The 20,277-nt window shown below is 38.4% G+C and overlaps 2 protein-coding genes and 1 long non-coding RNA gene across 4 annotated transcripts; 1 reads left to right on the top strand and 2 right to left on the bottom strand.

The window, feature by feature from the left end:
- Nucleotides 1-778: 778 nt before the first annotated feature.
- Nucleotides 779-18,104, bottom strand: hal (histidine ammonia-lyase). The gene is made up of 21 exons (XM_084095026.1): nucleotides 17,969-18,104; nucleotides 11,576-11,855; nucleotides 11,355-11,415; nucleotides 10,827-10,854; nucleotides 10,669-10,743; nucleotides 10,488-10,560; nucleotides 9,272-9,338; nucleotides 8,674-8,711; nucleotides 8,400-8,525; nucleotides 8,050-8,189; nucleotides 7,879-7,926; nucleotides 5,731-5,878; nucleotides 5,402-5,497; nucleotides 5,258-5,316; nucleotides 4,168-4,248; nucleotides 3,875-3,940; nucleotides 3,628-3,793; nucleotides 3,370-3,504; nucleotides 1,737-1,845; nucleotides 1,544-1,613; nucleotides 779-1,143 (listed from the first exon to the last, which is right to left on the bottom strand). The coding sequence occupies exons 1-21, from the start codon at nucleotides 17,999-18,001 to the stop codon at nucleotides 1,012-1,014; spliced, it is 2,031 nt and encodes a 676-aa protein (XP_083951152.1). The 5' UTR covers nucleotides 18,002-18,104; the 3' UTR covers nucleotides 779-1,011.
- ucmab (upper zone of growth plate and cartilage matrix associated b) lies at nucleotides 17,709-20,273 on the top strand. 2 transcript variants are annotated; one of them, XM_084095030.1, is made up of 5 exons: nucleotides 17,709-17,863; nucleotides 17,994-18,059; nucleotides 18,141-18,236; nucleotides 19,323-19,421; nucleotides 19,750-20,273. In XM_084095030.1, exons 1-5 carry the CDS (start codon nucleotides 17,806-17,808, stop codon nucleotides 19,845-19,847), a joined length of 417 nt encoding a protein of 138 aa, XP_083951156.1. In that variant the 5' UTR covers nucleotides 17,709-17,805; the 3' UTR covers nucleotides 19,848-20,273. The 2 variants fall into 2 exon arrangements, with proteins under 2 accessions (XP_083951156.1, XP_083951155.1); XM_084095029.1 differs by having other exon boundaries at nucleotides 17,994-18,236.
- LOC311070913 lies at nucleotides 19,230-19,744 on the bottom strand. Its single transcript, XR_014603725.1, has 3 exons — nucleotides 19,623-19,744; nucleotides 19,458-19,544; nucleotides 19,230-19,339 (listed from the first exon to the last, which is right to left on the bottom strand). It is a non-coding gene; the product is annotated as an uncharacterized lncRNA (long non-coding RNA).
- Nucleotides 20,274-20,277: the final 4 nt, after the last annotated feature.

The following is a 20,277-nucleotide window of genomic DNA, read 5'->3' as shown; positions in this document are numbered from 1 at the left end:
AACACTAATAATAAGCTTCAATCTGTCTATCATCTAATACACAACTACTCATTTGGATGGCAGAGCACTATAAAAGTGGTCCATATGACTTAAATCAAGAAGCAAAATGACAATCATTTGTAAAAAATCATCAAAATCATCAAAAAGTTTATGCTTAAAACAAGAAAATATATATGTTCATACGGTAAGAAAAAATACAAATAAAAAAAATAAATAAAGTTAATTAGTCCCGGGATTTTTTTTCATTTGTATTATTTTTCTTACCCCATGGACAGCTATTTTTTTCTTATTTCAAGCACAAACTCACTTGTTTTTGATGATTTTAAAATAATTTTGCTTCTCAAGTAAATGTATTTAAGAATTTTTGGATATTTTTAATGAAAAGCAAAGCAAAAATACGAAGCAAGAAACAATTTTTGTAGTGAATGAACTTGCTAGCAACACTCATGTCATTTGTTTCCTACAGAGAACACGTTCACTCATAAAATGAACATGTTGGAAAAAAAAAAAAAGTAAAAGGGGAATTCGCTATAAGCCACAAAAAGCAGTGTTTGATCTATTTCACGTGGCGACGATGAGCCACAGAACAAAGACAACATCCCTCCATCTGTCAAAATACCTCTGTGTCATGAGTTCAAAGATACTTCCTTTAAGAGCAGACTGATGAAATCATTCAATGGACATTTCAATATCCGAATGAAAACATGGCACAGCCTCTATCCTGCTGTCACTGTGGGATCCCTTCTGGGGAAGTTGAAGAAAAACAAAACTAAACAAATACTGGTATCACAAGACATTTATTCACCAAAACACTCAGAAACTGAAGAACTGCATAAGGACCAACAGATGGCAAGATACAGTAGAACCGTCCGGAACATTTCACATGTTATAATGAACTCCATTCAAAGAAAACAACAGTAAGAACTATGCTGAAATATGAACACATTTTAAATGCTTGGTAATGTATTAAATGTGAGACTAGAGAACAGTATCAGCAGGATGCCATCTCTGTCACTCCAGCCTGACCCGTTTCCGTGGTGATGGGGGCGGGTCCAGAGCAAAGGCTGTGGGGGAAGAGGGGCGGGATTCTGGGATGATTTCCATACAATATTTCTCAATGTATGGTCCAGCAATGTCCCACACCTGAATGCAACAGGCAAGAAACAACATGGCGTGAGAATGTTATTAGTGCAAAATTCGTCATTGCAATGCTAGAAATTTGTGGGTGACGCTAGAGTAGCTAAAGGTTTTGAGTAGTTTATAGCATGTCGTTGCTAGGTTTTTCTGGGATGTTTTGTGTTTCATGTCTATATGATGTTTTGGTCTGGATTTTTTCACCTGTTTTATGATCCACCAGACAAGTAATTGTAAGTCTGATTGTTTAGAAAAAAATAGCATAACTCTTCCCACCAAGACTCAACTTGTGAGCTACCATTCATGTCTGTAGCATAAACAGTCACGCACAATAGGTTAATAACTCTGAGTTTTGAGGTTGGTTTCAATAGTAATAGTGATGCCAAGAATAAGAAGCAGTGAGTCTTACCTTCTGGTCCACGAGAAGCCGATGTACAGCTTCAATGTCTGGAGCCATGAACCTGTCTTTCATCCAGGGCCTGAGGAAAAGAGAGAAAAAAAGACAAGTAGGAAGAGACAGATGAAAGAAGGTTTGCCAATTATTAACCTGAAAGTTCAATATATTGGAGGTTTTGGGGTTAGTGTATCATTGTTCAACCTACTTTACTGTAGCACGCACAAGGTCGTACACTTTCTCCAATGGGGTCGTTGTACGTAGGGGGCGTAGAAACTCAATACCCTGACAGGCAGCTAACAACTCAATGGCTAGCACTGTAAGGACACATAAAATGGACAGATCCAGGTTTAATTTCTCCCAAAATTACATATTCTGTTCTGTATTTGAAGATCAGTGGTCAGTAAACAAAAAGTAAAAAAAATTACTAACAAATTAAAAAAATTCAGTCATTTCAATAGGAATCTGTGGAATTTGGAGGTTTTGCGTTCATGCGTAAAAGTTTCATTCATGTTCAAGTTGGTCATGCAAATTTACCACAGTGAACAACCGAAAGTTGCTTTGTACATAAATTAAACGTAACTCTTTCCCCGCCATTGACGGAATTTTCTGGCTATCCATGTTTCCACTATTATGCGGTAGGGGGCGCTATTACGCATCTTCTGAAAGAGTTCAGAGTCTCCAGATCAAAACACAGGTGAAGAAGAAGCAGAATCAAGCGACAGCTTATCTAAGCAGATGCATATGTAAAATAACACGATCATCGACATTAAACAACATATAAATAAAAACTGGCTAACGTTACAGAATAAAAATGTCGACCCAGGATGAGCTATAGGACTGTGCAAACTTTGGGGGTGTTGATGGACTCGATCTACTCCATCTGTGTTTTGATCATCGTTCTGAATCCCATCCAAACATAGTCTTTGACAAAAATGTGATTTTCTTTGCGTTTTGCTCAAAATGTTGCTTTTTTATGAAACCCACATAATATCAATAAATTAAATGTATGTAATAAAAAAGGATTTTTTTTGTTTCAAAAGCAGAGGGTCTGTTCTTTCTTTTCATATATTGCATATTCAGATATTCATGCAACAAAATATTTTAGAAAATTATCAAAAATGTTGGCTGGTGGGGAAAGAGTTAAAGGAATTCTCCACTTTTTTTGGAAATAGGCTCATTTTCCAACTCCCCTAGAGTTGAGCAGTTGAGTTTCACCGTTTTCGAATCCATTCAGCCGATCTCCGGGTCTGGCGGTAGCACTTTTAGCATAGCTTAGCATAGATCATTGAATCTGATTAGATTGTTAGCATCTCTCTCAAAAAAATGACTAAAGAGTTTCGATATTTTTCCTATTTAAAACGTGACTCTTCTGTAGTTACATCATGCACTAAGACCGACAGAAAATGAAAAGTTGCGATTATCTAGGCCGATATGGCTAGGAACTATACTCTCATTCCTGCATAATAATCAAGGAACTTTGCTGCCGTACCATGGGTGCAGCAGGCGCAACTGTTTAACTCTAGGGGAGTTGGAAAATGAGCCTATTTCCAAAAAAAGTGGAGAGTTCCTTTAATACATCACAACGCTCTTGACAATAGACCTTTTTTTTGTCTGCAATTTCACTGAAATATTGCTTATGTGACCGCACCTTTTAGCCACCAATTCACCAAAACATAAAATAGTTATGAATTGCAATGAGATTGTGTGTTGACAATTACAATTTGTGCTGCTGTGCTTTGGTGCTTCAGTAGGGGGCGCTATAATAGTAAAAATTGTAGCTAAATTGATTAGTGGATGATGTCAGTGGGTAAACAGGAGGTTAATATCAGGTTTTGGACCTTGCTCAACGTGCTCGACCACTCTGAGGGCTTTGCGTGCGGCCCAGCCACCCATGGACACATGGTCCTCCGTGGCCGCGCTAGTGGACAGGGAGTCAATAGAGGAGGGGTGGCAAAGCACTTTGTTCTCTGACACTGCAAAAGGAAAAGTATCTGTTTTAGTTAATGGTCAACATGACTTCAGTACAGTAGTCAAAATTAAACTTTCCACTATTTGGTAAAGGAGAGTTATAGTCTTCTGAACTTTGTGATGCTAACCGAGAGACGCGGCAGTGCAGTGCGCGATCATAAACCCAGAGTTCAGGCCTCCCTCATTGACCAGGAACGCAGGCAGTTCGCTGAGAGAGGGATTGCAGAGACGTTCAATGCGCCTCTCGCTGATGGAGGCCAACTCATGCACTCCGATCGCCAAATAGTCAAGAGCCTAAGAATGGAAGAAGAGAATGTGCAGAAACGTCGTCGAGACTCTTTGTTAAATAAATGCTACTGTGGTGAGATAAAATACCTTTGCTGGATATTCTCCATGGAAGTTTCCACCGGATATTGTCTCACCTCTCTCTGCAAACACCATCTAACTCACAGTCAAGGGCAAATGTAGCCTACATATCTTTGGAAGAGGCTGGTGTAATTATGGCACTGACCAGCTAACCAGACAAACCTTAACACCAAAGTGATTCTCTTGGGAGAAGTGTCCGAATAACATTTTCAGTTGGCGATTTGAAGAGACATGAGCAACACTACAAGATGAGTGCCAGTGTTAAGGTTTCGAACTTGTATATACAGATTAAAAAAGGATACAGGATTATCTGTGGCACTGTTGATTTCTGTATTGATGATTTTCTTGACAAAATCAATTGTGTCATTGACGATTCCATGGACCTGCAAAATGTAAGGAAAACTGAATAATATAGTTCAAGTGTCTCAACCAGTGTTATTTTAGGGGATTTTTACACGTCAGCGTTTTTAACAAAAATGCGAAAACTTTTTATGCGTTCTGGCCGTTCATTTACACGACAATATCGCTTTGGCGGCTTTTTAAAACCAAACTTTTTTAAATCGGGTATAAAAGTGAAAGTTTTCCAAAACTATACCGTTATCGTCTCCATGTAAACAACAAAAACACGGATTGGTGTAAACGGTGATGTCATGCGTATGCGTATTACGTGTTCAGCTATAGACTTTTCTTTATAAAGTGACATCGCCAACTACTGGCCTGACATGAATAATACAGCATTTTTGTGGATCCTTGTGAACGGGGATTTTTCCTGTTTTTATTACGTCATGTAAACGTACCCTTAGTATTACATATTAATACTATTATAGTTTTTATTAATATTTTGAATTATATTTTCTGTTTTAATTTTAGTTTTTTGTAATTTTGTAATGCATTTTTGTCACTTTTATTAGTTTTTTTTATTTTTTATAATATTATTATTTAGGTTGAACTTAATTTTTTTTACTTTTTTTTTCAAATTTAAGACAAACTGAATTAGAATATAGTTCACACGTGTCAACCAGTCTTATTTTAGTGTTAGCGTAATTTGTATTCGATTTTTAATTTTATATGTTCAGCTTTTATTTGAATTTGAGCTCATTTTTAGCATTTTTTTATGTGATTTTGTCATTTTTATTAGTTTTTATTATTTAGGAGTATTTTTTTTCCAGTTTTAATTTTTATTTACTTCCAGTTAATCATTTTAGTGCTTCAGCCTTCAACTTAAACTTATTTGAATTAGTTGCCATTTCTAATTGTCCTTTAGTTTACGTTTTTCATCTAATATTTATTTTTCATATTAGCTTTATTTCAAAATGTTTTTAATAGTTTCAGTTAAAAAAAATCACTTAAAAAATGTATTTAGGGTGACCCAGAATGGGCTCTGTATGTTACCTGTGGACAACAGCGCATAGTGTAGGCATCTTGAACTCTGTCGCAAAACCGATGGCTCTCTGCAATTAGAAAAAAGCAAGACAGGTTACCACCAAATGGCTAAATATGAGCTTTAATGGAGCATATTAAAACGGCGGCATTCACCTGCAATTTCAGACGGGTGGTGATCAGAGTCTAACAGGGAACGGAAGCGCAGGGCCACTTCCTTCTGTCCCGGATGAGGTCGCAGTTCATGAATATCTGTAAGGAAATTGGTCTGTCATTAAAATTGTTTATTACATCGCCATTGCATTAGTCAGAAAATTGGAGGAGGGACTGTGACTTTATATGCAAGGCAGTGATACACAAATATGTTTTGTCTCCCTAGTAATGTTTTGTCTGATAAGTCTTGCAGTGTTTACAGCTTCTGTCTGCAGAACTGTGAATCAGTGTGTAAATATGTCTGCTTACACAACCCTTATTTTTGTCCTCACCACTATCAAAGGCTTTGGTGGTCCCCTTGAGGACTTCCAGGGTCAGGGCAGCGATGATGTCAGCCTGCCGGGCGATGGCCTCAGCTCTCTCCACGGCCTCTGCTCCCAAAGAAGTGATCATCTGTGTCCCATTGATCAGAGCCAGCCCCTGTGAACAGAGATAAACATTACACACACTCTTATCACAGAATAAAACTAGCACCTAGCAAACACTTCCGAACATCCTAGGAACTGCTGAGCAACCACACAGAATACTCTAGGAGCCACATAGCAATTGCCCTCGCAGACACATAAACGTTCAGTAGAAACTTCCCAGGACACTACAGAGTCCAACAGTGCCCGCCCACTTTTTCAGCAGCATTGTAAATCCCACAGGGATTTAAAAAGTCTTTGTTAAAGCATAATAAGCCATGAATCAAGCCAACCAGCTACAGGGTGAAGGTACAAGACTGTGAACATAACGGATTTAATGAGGGAAAGAACTACAATCCCAGCGAACAATATATTTTATTTAATATAATTTATTTAAGTTTATTGCAAAATATGCATACATTTACAAATATAAGAGAGCATATTTGAGAGCATATGTAGACTGACTTTATCACATCTGGAGTACTTTCTGGGAGTAGGCGGAGCTAAAGAGCTCCTTTGGCGCATTTGCCTGTTGCGACTGATTGGTGGAATTTTTGTACAGCATCATGTGTAATATAGTTTTTCACAAATTCCCCAGTTAAACACGAATATTTGAAAACCAAGTTGAAATAATGCAGGCTAACGGCTTCAATAGAAGCTAATAGGTCCCACTTTATATTAAGTGGCGTTAAGTACTATGTACTTACATCAAAAAATAAGTACAATGTACTTATTGTGTTCATGTTGTATTGTAAAACACTTTTGCTGCTATTGAGGTGTGATACGGGTAAGGTTAGGGACAGGTGAGGTGGATTGGGTAGGTTTAAGGTCTAAGGGAAGGGTCAACAGTGTAATTACAAATGTAATTACATAAATTAATTACAGATGTAATTACATGCAGGAATTTTTAAAATGTAAGTACAATGTAAAAACATGTAGTTACACAATAAGTACATTGTATCAAATTATTAATTTCAATGTAAGTACATGTAAGTACATAGTACTTAAAGCCACTTAATATAAAGTGGGACCAGCTAATATCATCGACTAACACCCCCGTTGCTCACAGTTGGGCTGTCTTTAAAGGTTTAGAAGTTATTGTTAAAAATCAATTTCCTTATGGAAAAAAGAGTTTTTACCATAGATATGTATATGTAGATCTCACGTTCAACCTATCCAGACACTTTGGCGCGTCCGCCATCTTGGAACAGGTGACATGACACTGTTCATCACTCACACTAACAAATTAATGAATTTTCGTCGAAAATGTTAATTATCACATTAATGATGAACTAAATGCTGTGAAAATCAGCTGCTAATGTCTATTGCATATACAGTACATCTACAGTCAACTTGCTCTTAAGTGGTAATGGACTTGATTTGACTGTTCCAATATGGCGGATGGCTTACGTATAACAGCCCATAGAACAGACACTAATGAGAAATCTATGTATATATCTAATGGTTTTCACTCCATACTGTTGCACTCTATAGGAAAAACACAGCAATGCCCTAGAAACCACCCAGAACACGTTAGTAACCACATAGCTATCAATCCAACCATGCTTGACGTAGCATAAACAGGAGGCTGAGAGGAGAGAATGAAGTATAGTATAGTAGTATAATAATAGTATAATATTACCTTGAGTATAAACTCCTGAGGGAGAAGTTCAAAGAAACTTTTTCAAAGACGCAGCAACTATAAACATTTTTATAAAAGTATTCTTTGAAATGGCACTCCATGTTTCATATGCTGTGCCAAAGAAACAAAAATACCCAACAATACTCTCTCCAGTTAAAACATACTTGTGAAGCTACCACTCAGAGCCAAGCCTTCATGCTACATCACTTTTAAAATATTTATTTTCTAATTTGTATAATTTTCCCTTTGCAATGCAATGCAATGCAAAAAAAAAAACTTGTGTTCAGACTTGTTTTGTTGAGTTCTGCCCCACAAAACAGCTCTAAGTCAACAGAGATAAACATGTTGACTGCACAATGGGGGATTAACCGTACCTCCTTTGGCTTCAGAGATATGGGCTTCAGACCATGTGCTTCCAATACCTGCAGGCAATACAAAGGTCAAATGTGACTTTAAAGGCTAAATGAAAAGTAAATATGTTTATGTCTCATTATCATTAGGACAAAGATTTGTAACCACAGCCTCTCCAAAGAAAATGTGCTCACGTATTTGGCATCCGCCCAGCCGCTCTTGGGTGACCACATCTTGCCTTCTCCCATCAGGCCGAGGGCGAGGTGAGAAAGAGGGGCGAGATCTCCGCTCGCACCTACCGTACCCTTCTCCGGGACGTAGGATAAACAGGAGGCTGAGACGAGAGAAGAAAGAAAATGGTAAAAATATCAGCTCGAGTAAAAACTCCTGAGGGAGACGTTCAAAGAAACTTTTTCAAAGACGCAGCAACTACCATAAAAGTATTCTTTGAAATGGCGCACCATGTTTCATATGCTGTGCCAAAGAAACAAAAATACCCAACAATACTCTCTTCAGTTAAAATAATGAGGAATCCATTATGTACCATTGAAGGCCTGTATCATGCGGTGCAACGTCTCCGGTGAAACCCCGCTGTACCCTTTGGCCAAAACATTGATCCTCAGAGCCAGCAGCATTCGAGTTCTTTCAGGACTTAAAGGACTTCCCAGACCTATAATCAAAAATAATAATCATATAGTAGATTGACAAAGTTTCAGTTCATGACGAATATTTCTATGAGTACATATCTTCAAAATGTCATAAAAAACATATGCAGACATATGTTCATACTTATATTTATTTCAACTAAAATATGTCACCTGATGAGTGTGAGCGCAGAAGGTTTTCCTGAAGCTCCCTGAAAGAGAGAAATATGTGAGATGCTGGTAACACTTCACAATAAGATTTCATTTGTTAATATACCATTAGTTAACTAACCAACTAACAATAAACAATAATAGTTTTAAAATGTACTAATACATTATAAAATGTATATCTGTTAATTTGAACTAACATGAACAAACAATGAACTATTTTATTAACAAACATTAACAAAGACTAATAAATGCTGTAAAATATATTGCTCATTGCTCAATATTTCATTTTACCTATTGCATTTACAAATCAGTCATTTTTTAAATAAACTAGATTTCAAGAGTAAGAAAACATTTGGTTACACTTTATTTTGTTGTCCATGTCACAGTGTAATTATACATTAAAGTACTGAGTAATAATGAACTACATGTACCTACTATATGGTTATGGTTAGGAATAGGGGTCGGTTTAGGGTTAGTTGCATATTATGCATAATTTATAGTTATTACTACAGTAACTACATGTACTGTGTAACAAGAACACTGTAAAATAAAGTGTTACCAAACATTATATTAAAAAAAAGAAGAAAACAATTATTAATACTTGAGCTTGCTGACTGGGATGACAGTCCGAGCAAATTTACCAAACCCTGTAGTGATGCCATACACAACTAGAAAAGGAAAAAAGAAAATAAGAATGATCATGTCGAGTCATATTTATAAAAACCCCACTATTTCATATTAATGAGGATATTTGTGCTCTTGAAAATACCAGTGGAAAATACCATAGATACCAGTTTCCAGTTTTACAGGATGCTTGTATATTTTACAACTTAAAACCGTATATTTCATTAAGTGATATAATGTTAATATACCTACTTTAACTACCAAAATCTACCTTTTTATCTTAAAATGTACCAATAACCACCATACAGTTGGCACAATAGAAAGTCACATAATGAAACAGAGTTCATCGTAAGCGGCCTGTTCATAAAACAAATATAGACGGTGCATGGGGTCATAGACATAAACACACAACGCCATAACATACACAACACTATAATAATGCAATAAACATTTACTAAATATCATAAAATGTATCACACTAATGCACATCACTGATAACACAAATAAGAAAGAATTATTTATAAAAATGTAATCATACGTGATGTGTAACGCAGAGAATTCTGGGAATACCTTTTTTTTTTACCATTAAATTTTATGATAATTCATAGATTTTACTTGCAAAAACAATACATTTGATAGTATTTTACAGTAAAATTACATATAATGTGATATTAAGCCATTTACAGGTTTTCACCATATATGTTAAGCTTACTTATTTTTAAACAATTAACATGTTTTTACTGTAGCATTTTTACAATATTTTTCAAAATATATATATATATATATATATATATATATATATATATATATATATATATATATTTTTTTTTTTTTTTTTTTTTACAGTGTACTAGTCCAAATCAAAATAACCAACTTGTAAGAATCTATGATATTCTGAATGTGGTCTCTAGATATCGCTCAGGATTCAATGTATGTCTAAAAATGTTGTTCTTAAAAATAAAAGTTGATGATTCCATGGAGAACATTTAATATCCATGGAATGTTTCCACTGCACTAAAGGAATTTTAGATTATTAAATTGCTCTGCACACTAAGCAAAAATGGTTCTTTTAATATATATTCACAGAAAGGTTCTTTGGGGAACCCAAAATGCAGGAGCAGGTTTTAAGAGCAGGTAAAAAAATCACTTTGAAAAACCGCACATATTTCCTGTAGATTGGATGTCATTCTCACCTTTGTTTTCTTTCACAATGGTGTCCAGAAGCTCTCTCGATTGCTCAACTTTTTGCTCGGCCTCTGGGGTCAGCTGAGGGTAAGATAAAAGTTGCAATGCATTTCCATTGAGAAATATTGTTTGTAAATGTTCATTCTTAAATCACAAAACAATTGTAGACATCCAGCATAACCCACTCACCTTAATCTTATAGAGGCCTTTCCCTAAATTCACCAGATCAGTTGAGGTCAGGCTGTTCCCATCTAGAGAAATGTTCTGAAGACGGACAGCTGTCATTAATAGTACTGACTGATGTTGGTAAAAGTGCTGGATTTGTTGTACTGATATTTCATACTTACTTGCTCTGGTTCTCGATATGGTCTTATTCTGTTTTTAACATCCATATTAAGGACATTTTCAGAGTTGTTCAAGTTTACTGAGTAGCTTTTGAGAGATTTTCCCGAAAGACAATCATTTACATGTAAGTCGGTATTTTGTACAAAAATAAATGAATGATTCCAAATGTGGACCAGGTGAAACATTACATAAGTTATAAGCAAAAGGTTTTAATATAAAACAAGCACTGTCAATTTAATGCATTCTTTTAGTGCTGTTACTTAAAAAATGCTATAAAACTGATCAAAATTAAGAATGCATTTAAAATTTCTTAAAATATATTAAATAAAACTGTAATGAGGGATTTTCTTCCCTTTACTGCAATTTAAGATTAAAGTAAAACTTTAGATATGCATTTAATGTCTTTGAAAGATCCTAATTGGAGGCTTTTCTCAGCAAACAATGGTGTATATGATTAATTGTGATTCATTTGATTAAGTAATCAGCGTATCATATAATTTATTTGTAACTGACTGACAATATAAAGATACAGGTGTGACGTCCCAGGCTGACTTGGAATGAAATCTTGTGGCATGGTGTCTCCTTCAATAGCTGAAGATAACAGTAAAATATAACACGTTATTGACTCATCTTGCAAAACAGGATTCAGTAATTGTGGTAAACAGCCTAAAATAAGTCAGTCAAGAACTGAATGCTTGAAGTTCAACCTCTCGACAAACACTGAACAAATAAGCCATATTTGTAACATTACCAAGTTCAACGAAGTCATTGTCCTCAAGCACATCTTCTATGGTATCGTCATTGTCCAGCAACCCCAATCCCTGACATCTTCTGACCACAAAACACACATCTTTGATGTGCTGGATTCCTCCATTGTCGGGTTTGTTCTTGATGTAGCGCTTGAGAGCTTCGAAACCCAACCATTTGATGCTGCAGGTGGCATCTTTGCATGGGACGGTTAGCCACTCGTCCCGAACGTGGACCGTGAAGCGAGGCATCTCCAATGACAGAACAACACCACAGGCTGATACCTGAGGAGTGTGATCAGCAATGCAAATCACTTCACTGGGTGGTGTACACAAATTGTAATGGGCCAATCAAAGGCTGTTCTGTGGACCCCTCCTTTAACCACAGAAGACAGAGTACATGGTGGTGTTTGACTATGTTATCTCTGCACCAAAGGTTCTGTGTTACGATACGCTGTTCAAAAAGACGAGAATCTATCAGTCAACAAACTGTTAGACTGAGTGATTTCCTTTCAATTTGTAGCTTGTACAATTTTGTCACCATCAGCAGAAATACACACATTTTGATTAAAAAAGTTTAAGACCAGTCTAGTTTAAGACCACTCTGAGACTATACTAATTGTGCAATTTTCAAATTTTATATTTTCCTTACAATTTACATCAGCAGTAAAAGTTGAGTAAAAAAAAAAAAGAAAAAAAAGTTGAATTACAACAAATTTAGAGCGTTTCAGATGTTTGGACTCTACTTTCTGTAATTGTTATACTGATAATAATATAATTTGGAAAATATTTATATTACATTAGAAGAATCTATCTTGTATTTTTCTCCTTTATAAATAAGATCCAATAAATAAATGCAATAGAACAATAGAAAGATAGAACTACAGAGTGATGGATTGATTACAGTTTTTTTTTATTCACTTTGGTACTATTATCGCAATTATGTGGTAAAACCTCACAGCTGTTAGTACAAAACTCAAAGCAGATCATTAAAAAGTCTGTTTTTTCAAACATGTAATCACATGTTCAATTGACTAAGTACAACGAACAAAATTACACATTCACTTTTTCACCACACCTATGTAACCGTTGTGTTCCTGTTTAGTCTGTTTAGTCACGTCTTTTGTTTTCCCTCCACTTATCCGTTGCCATGTCTACCATCATTAGTTCATCATCATCACCTGTGTCTTGTCTATCACCTTCATCTGTGTCACCTGGTTTATGTTCATCAGTGTCTGTATTTAGTTCCCTCTGTTCAGTCAGTCTTGGTCCGTTCTCGTTTATGTAACGTTGTTACCAGTGTGTGTATATCCAGTCTATTTGTATCGCCTAAGTTATATTTGTAAGTAAACACTTTGTATTGGAGCCTTCTGCCTTCCTCGTCTTCTTCTGCCTGCACACACCCTGACAGAAGAACGGACCAAATAACGGGACAAGATGGGCAAACTCATCACCCCTGCCAACTCCACCAACGGTCTTCTGACCTGTTTCCAGGACGGCCGTCACCTAGAGGAATATGTCACAGAGTTCCTGGAGATCTTGGACAGGGTTAGCTGGGCAGATGACGTCCAAAAGACTGTGTTTTGGTACGGGTTGAACGATCATCTGCACCAGCAAGCTCCAGCAGCTCAGCCTACACTGTGGGTGAGGCTGATTTTAACATCGCCGCTCAACCACCGTCACCAGCCTCCGTCACAACCCGTCCTGAGTCTCATTCCGCCGAGATTGCCCATCCAGTATCCTGTTCCTGTCCTCGTCCAGAGTCCGGACGAGAAGGACTTAATTGACCTTTTTTCCGAGCCTGCGCATCACGTCTTGCCCGCCGAGCCAGCGCATCATGTCAGTCCTGCCGAGCCTGCACTTCATGTCAGTCCCGCCGAGCCTGCACTTCATGTCAGTCCAGCCGAGCCTGCGCATCACGTAATGCCCGCCGAGCCAGAGACCGTACACGTATAGCCCACTGAGCCTGCTTCACCGCTGGTCCCGTCCAGCCCAGAGCCTTTTTCACCGCTGGTCCCGTCCAGCCCAGAGCCTTTTTCACCGCTGGTCCCGTCGCGCCCAGAGCCTTTTTCACCGCTGGTCCCGTCCAGCCCAGATACTTTTTCATCGCTGGTCCTGTCCAGCCCGGAGCCCGTCTTGACACCAGAGCCTAAATTCCCACCCAGCCTCCCTCTCCCACCTCCTTCCATCTACCACCTCTCAACCCTTCCACCACTGCCTGTCAGCCCCTCTGCTCCTCTCTCCATCTTCTGGGAGGTAGAATCACCATGGGTCTGCCAGCCTACAGCTCCAGCCTGGTCGGTGGATCCCGGGTCTCCGCCTTTGACCTCCGTGACCAGAACTCCGCCTAAGCCCAATAGTCCATTGATGTCCCCTTGGCTCTTACCTCCTTCAGCTCCACCGTGGCCCATCAGTGCACCAGCTCCGCCAGGCTCCCTCGTCCCCCCGGATCCACCTTGGTAGCTCGTCCACCTTCCCTCACCTCTGGACTGCACTCCTCTGGCTTCGCCTCGTCCCTTCGCCCCCCCCCCCCCCCCCCGGCTCAGTTGGACTCCTCACTCCCTTCAGTTCCTCCTTAGTCCTCACTCCCTCTGTCTTCACCGCGCCCTTCTGTGTCCCCGCCTGCACCTGGAGCACCTTGGAGCCTTCTGCCTTCCTCGTCTTCTTCTGCCTGCACACACCCTGACAACCTAATCAGTGTGTCATCAAAGAAATACCTTTCATATGAAGTACGGTAATTGTCTTTCACAATGCAATGCTCACAATACTTTTGATATGCTTCTCATCTGATTTGCGTAAATACATTTGACCAACACTTAATCCAACTGATCTTAATGGTTAATCACTGAACCGTTTGTTAAACCTATAGATTTTCATTTCAGCAATATACAGTATAAGGATTTTGAGAACTACAGAAATAAAATGTGTGTTTGTACGAACATATAAATTACGTGTAACCACACATGATGAATACTCGTTATTGCTAATTGATTTCACATAGTGGTAACCACAATTGGTCACTATATATAAAAGTGGGGGTGTAAACTGGCAATTTCTTTCAACATGGAGCAGGATAGACAGCAAGGAATAGGAAGAGCTTGTGGACAAGGGATCCATCAGAGGTGGACATGTGCACCAACAGAGAGGTGGGCATGTGCACCAACAGAGAGGTCAGAGAGGTGGGCATGGGCACCAACAGAGAGGTCAAAGAGGTGGGCATGGGCACCAACAGAGAGGTCAGAGCCCAACAGAGAGGTCAGAGAGGTGGGCATGGGCACCAACAGAGAGGTCAGAGAGGTGGGCATGGGCACCAACAGAGAGGTCAAAGAGGTGGGCATGGGGCCCGTCAAAGGGTTGGTCATCAGAGAGAGGGAGGCAGAACTGTTGTCTCTAATGAAGTCCGGGCCATCATCGTTGATCATGTGGTGAAAACTGTGTAATCTGTCTTTTATAGTACTGTAGCATATTAATTTCAGCACTTCTAAGGCCGATTTGAAACATGTATCTTGCATTGTTTGCTGTTGGATGAACTGATTGTTAAAAGTACTAAACTGAAAGAAGATCATACTGTTGAGTTTCAGTGATAAAACCAAATGTTCTCATAACATATTACAATGATCTTGTGTTTGAAACAATGATTATGTGGACTGAAAACATGTGCAACTGACTGAAAGCATTACATCAGGTTTTGAAAGAATGACTAGCTGCGTTACAAGTGTGATAAGTTTGGATTTTTGTACTAAGAGTTTTGAAAATGTACACCTTGTGAAAATAGTACCAAAGCGAATTAAAAAAAAAACTGTAAAATGATGGATGGATGGATGGATAATTTACGTTGTTTCAATCCTTTTTGAAACAGCTTTAAAGGGGTCATCGGATGCAAAATTCACTTTTATATGGTGTTTGCATATAAATGTGTCTTTGGTGTGCGTGGACACAACCACCATACAATGAAAAAAATCCATTCACTCTTTTTTTTTTTTTTTAAACCTCAGAGTCTAAACACTCTCAATAATCAAGCCGTTTGGATTTTCTGAGGTATTATGATGTCATATTGCTCATGCTCCGCCCACGACCAGTGACGGACTGTCCCGTATTAGCATATTTCCGCCCTCAGCCATTTGTAAACTTTACTCGTCTTGTGTCGACACGCCCCATGGAAGAGAGGGGTGGGGTGAGCAGTTGCTCATTATCATTTAAAGAGACATGCACTGAAACAGGTCGCTGTGAACAGAGCTGTTTTTGAGGAGGTAAAAAGCGTGTTGTTTTACACAACCATTGAGAAACTTTAACCAAAGTATGTTACAAACTTTACATGAAGACCCTAAAGAATCATACCAACTTGTGGAAAATGGGCATCCGATGACCCCTTTAAATAAAGCGTCAGGTAAATCTAGACAGTTAGCGCTCCCTCCAGGACAGACAGTGAATGACTGAGTGTCAGTTGGTAACATTAGTCCTAAACAAATGTTATTTGCATTTTTCATAAAAAAGTTGTAAAACATAACTTATGAAAACTCAAACATCTTTAAAGCTTATCCAGCATAACTTTTGAAGGGCAGAAAAAGGCAGAAATTCTGACATGTTTACGACTGTCCAGTGACAGTGAGGAATATGTTAAGCAAACATGTGCAACCTATTCTGGCAACGGCTTCAAAACTTTTCTCTCTGTCATCCAGTCAACCACATCCAAGTCTTTCCTTTACATATTATCTCATCTCAGTTTCTCCATGCCCCAGACTCTCGGAAAGAGGCCCTTACAATTTCATCATTCACTGCGTCCTGCCATTGGCCAGACTCCAGCTAGAAAAACCCCCTAAGTAAACACAGAACTGCAGACGTTCCTCCCGCCTGGGGCCTGAGGCCTGAGAGGAGCCCCTTGTGTCGATCACACCCCTCAGGTGCAAAACACTCTCCATATTTTGGTACTCTAAGGGGCAGAAACATGTCCTGATGTCGGCAGAATATGTGGCATGTTGATTACTAAAATAATGAATTTCGTCTTGTCCGTTCTTTTCTTTAAAGTCCCCCTGTGGTGAAAATCAAGCTTTTAATGTTGTTTATGTGTCTATGTGGTGTTTTTAATGTGCTTTAAGACAAACCATGGGCAAATTCATGTCAATATCATGCTGAGTATTTTCTCCTTAAAACTGCGGTGAACCAAAGACAGTCTCAAAAATGCGGTTTGAAATCGCTGGTGTTTCTGATGTCACAAACTACCTTGTAACCAATCAGATCAACGTGTGATCATCAACGAGTGGATCTCTGAGCTTGTGTGAGTGAGTGGAGGCGGGGTAATTTGCATATTCATAGAACTGCGTATACTAAATGAGGCAAGGGTGTAGGAGTTACATTCAAGTTATTTTAAGGCATGCAGAATTTTTTTTCAAGGAAAAAACTTTTAAATATGTAATTTTGGTGATCAAAGATGAGTTTTAAGGGATCAAATGATTGACTACAGGGGGACTTTAAAGCAAACCAGCTGATAGTCAGGCACATACAATGGAAGTGAATGAGGCCGATTATTGTTTCAATACCACAGCCACAATACCAAACAATATGTGTTAACATGATTTTAGTCTGAAAAATCACTTACGAACCTTTTCTGTTAAATATTTTGTTAAAAAATATATATATTAACACTTACAATTTTAATAAAGTTTTATGTGCAAAAAATAAATATATGTAAAGGAAAAATTATTACTTTCAACCCTCATTCTGAAATGATAATTTTTTTAGGGGCGGCTCCTTAAGGCTTGTCAGTAAATGGTCCCTTTTATGATTGGCTAACGTCATTGCATAGGAAAAAGTATCAACACCCACTTGCTATTGCACGCGAGTAAGTGTTTTGAAAACATTATCCATCGTAATCCACCTTATGCCACAAATTCTGTCGATTAAGCTTAACTTGTATCAAATCTGGAACATTCCTTTACAATGCAGTGTTATTAATACATTCCCAATGCAGAAATGCCTTGCTAAAAAAAAACACTGCACCATTCCCATGTCATTTGATCACTTCAAGCAAGATCCCGCAGAGCTTGATCCCTGCCAACGTCCCTTTCCGGTGCCACCCCTCACCCCAAAATCAACACATTCCCAAGGCTCCACCCCTCTTTCACCCTCCTGGTCAAATTCCATTCACTGCTCCCATGACCACAAGCCCAATCTCAGGCAAGACGTCCCTGAGAACATCAGCAGCTTCTACTTTGTTCTTGCTCAGCTTAACTTTAAAATGTCCTGGACGCAACCTGCTCTTCTCACCTGTCTCGTTGTTCTGTCCGCCATCACCTGTGAGTAACCGGACTGTGGTTGACCAAGGGAAGTGTTGATTTACTAATGTGGGGAACCACAGGTTCAACATTACCTGGAAAGGGTGGCAACTCTTTTGGACTTACCTCAATCATTTTCCCTCTGTTACAGTGTTCCATGGAGCCGACAGCGCCGCCGTGTCAGATAGGAGGGATGCAAACGCAGCCAATCCTCAAGGTGACCAAAAAACCCCACAATGTTTCCATAGATCTTTCCAAACGAGTTCTTCCCCCTCATCAGTGTTCTTCTTCACTGAAGGTGCACTGAGGAAGATCTTCATGCCAGAGTCAGATGCCTCTAGCTTCTTCAAACGGCGAGGCAGGAGGTCTGTGAAAACTCAGGATGAGATAAACGGTGAGGCTATTTGTGCTTATTTGAAAACTCTGGCAACCCCTTGAGCAGCTGTCAACTACAATGGACAATATATATATTATAAACATATTCATACATACTGCAAAGATGCATTCAGTTGATCAAAAGTGACAGTAAATATTTGTAATGTTACAAAAGATATATATTTCAAATAAATTACTGACTGCAAACCTTTGAACAGTAGTGTATATATAAAAAAAAATCACAATCTGAAGTCTTGTAAAGTGAATGAGCATCAATCACATCACTGTTGTGGCTTCTAGAACCTTTTAGTCAGGCTTGATATTGTAAAACCGTAATAAAGAGCCCTTTTAGTAGCTGATAGCACTGGCCACACAGGTGCTGAGTTTTGAGCCAGCTGAGGAATGCAAGGACGGAAAACCACAGCAAATAGCAGGAACCACAGGGCAGGCTGGAGAAACCAGCTTTCAGTCTTCAGCTCCTGCCAACGGAGGAGGGGCTCTGCTGCTTTTTCATGCTTTTATTTGGCTTTGACCTGGTCTGTGTTTGTTTATGGTTATGGGCTCACCAAAAACTATGTTTGACTGACTTGTGGGAATTCATTACTATGTATTCAGAAAGTGAGGTAAGGACAAGAGGTTGGAACATCCAAAGTAGAATCAATATGTTATATTTTTTGGACTTAAAATAAAACTAAATTAATTGGTGTGTGTGGTTATGGTGCTTTATAACTCGGTGGTGCTGCCTGCCACACTAAATCAGATGATACTATTGTGCAATACAATGAAATCCAAACAAAAGCATTTGCATAATTGTAGTTAAAATATGTTATAATAATAGAAAACGGGTCTGTCTATGGAAGCCCATTTCCATAATCATAAATATGACATAGTCAAAGTCAAAATTATCGAAATTATGAGTATAATTGTGATTTACCAAAGCATGATTTACTTTCTTATGTGGCTGAACTGGGTTTCCATGGTTTACTGTGTTAAGTAAAGTTTGATAATTTGTGAACATCATACCTTAGGCTATTTCTTGATGTCTGAGCATATTTCTGTTTTTATTTCGTTCTCTCTTTCTTCCTCTCACATGTTGTCTCATTAGCTGAACAGAGACAGAGGCTGGCCGCGGATGAGAGAAGGAGGGAGTATCATGAGGAACAGAGGAATCAGTTTGAGAATTACGCTGAGGAAGAGGATGACGGTGAGTAAAAAAGAAAAGAAAAAAAAAGTCACTCACCTGGCGGCCATATTGGATCAGACAGCAGCAGTAGTGTTCTGAGATCATTCAACACTGACGACGCAAACAACTTGAACTCAGATGAACCTTGTGTTTTACAAAACAGATTTACCAAATCTAATTAATCAATTTTTATTTATTTTTATTATATATTTTTATACTCACTAATCATGTAATGCTGCCGTCACGTGCTATCGGAAATGTCAGTTACTCAAATTTGGTACTTTAGGCTTATATAATCACCCGAATACACAGTCAAAGTTAACATTCCTCCATTTTTACTCTCGTCCAGAGCAAGACGAGCGCACCAGAGCGCAGACAGAGCAGTGGAGAGAGTTTCACCACGACGGCCTCGACCCATCTTACGAATACAACCGACACACGAACTGAAACCGTGGATAACTACAGGGATACGGGTGGAGAGCTTTACAGTACTACTTAACATCATATTTCTGTAAAGGCTTGTTGGCAAAACGCGTGCCATAAACATGTAGGCTACACACTAGCGCGAAAGAACGTATAGCGACGTATGTAATCATGTATTATAGTTCTTATCTATACAAAGATGTACATTTATTCCTATGCAGGCTATTCATAACCCTTAACTGTACGACTAATAACTCGCCAGTTTTTGTTTTATTTTTATGGCTATGGTACATTTTCCCCGCATGACAAAATTCTTTGCACAAGTTTTTTTTTTTTTTAATAATTTCTCAAGAAGCTTTTAATAGCTTCTTAATTTAAAAGTAACCAGATTTTATTAATTTTTGCTGGGATAACGTGTATAATTACATTTATTAAATATTTGAAGTCTAAGCAA

The sequence above is a fragment of the Abramis brama genome, assembly GCF_963993115.1.
Source record: "Abramis brama genome assembly, chromosome: 20".
In the NCBI taxonomy this organism is placed as follows: domain Eukaryota; kingdom Metazoa; phylum Chordata; class Actinopteri; order Cypriniformes; family Leuciscidae; genus Abramis; species Abramis brama.
Note: the sequence above shows the minus strand (reverse complement) of the source record. Positions and strands in the feature narration are given on the sequence as shown.

What these genes read in the sequence shown, in the direction of transcription:
- hal (XM_084095026.1), bottom strand. Translation starts at nt 18,001, where the DNA reads ATGGAACACTGTAACAGAGGGAAAATGATTGAG. An exon ending in ATCCCAGTCAGCAAGCTCAA is followed by an intron (nt 8,712 to 9,271) that starts GTATTAATAATT and finishes TCTCTCTTTCAG; the next exon opens with GGAGCTTCAGGAAAACCTTC. An exon ending in CTTGTGCGTGCTACAGTAAA is followed by an intron (nt 1,614 to 1,736) that starts GTAGGTTGAACA and finishes TCTTTTCCTCAG; the next exon opens with GCCCTGGATGAAAGACAGGT.
- ucmab (XM_084095029.1), top strand. Translation starts at nt 17,806, where the DNA reads ATGTCCTGGACGCAACCTGCTCTTCTCACCTGTCTCGTTGTTCTGTCC. An exon ending in TGTTCTGTCCGCCATCACCT is followed by an intron (nt 17,864 to 17,993) that starts GTGAGTAACCGG and finishes CCTCTGTTACAG; the next exon opens with TGTTCCATGGAGCCGACAGC. An exon ending in AACTCAGGATGAGATAAACG is followed by an intron (nt 18,237 to 19,322) that starts GTGAGGCTATTT and finishes TTGTCTCATTAG; the next exon opens with CTGAACAGAGACAGAGGCTG.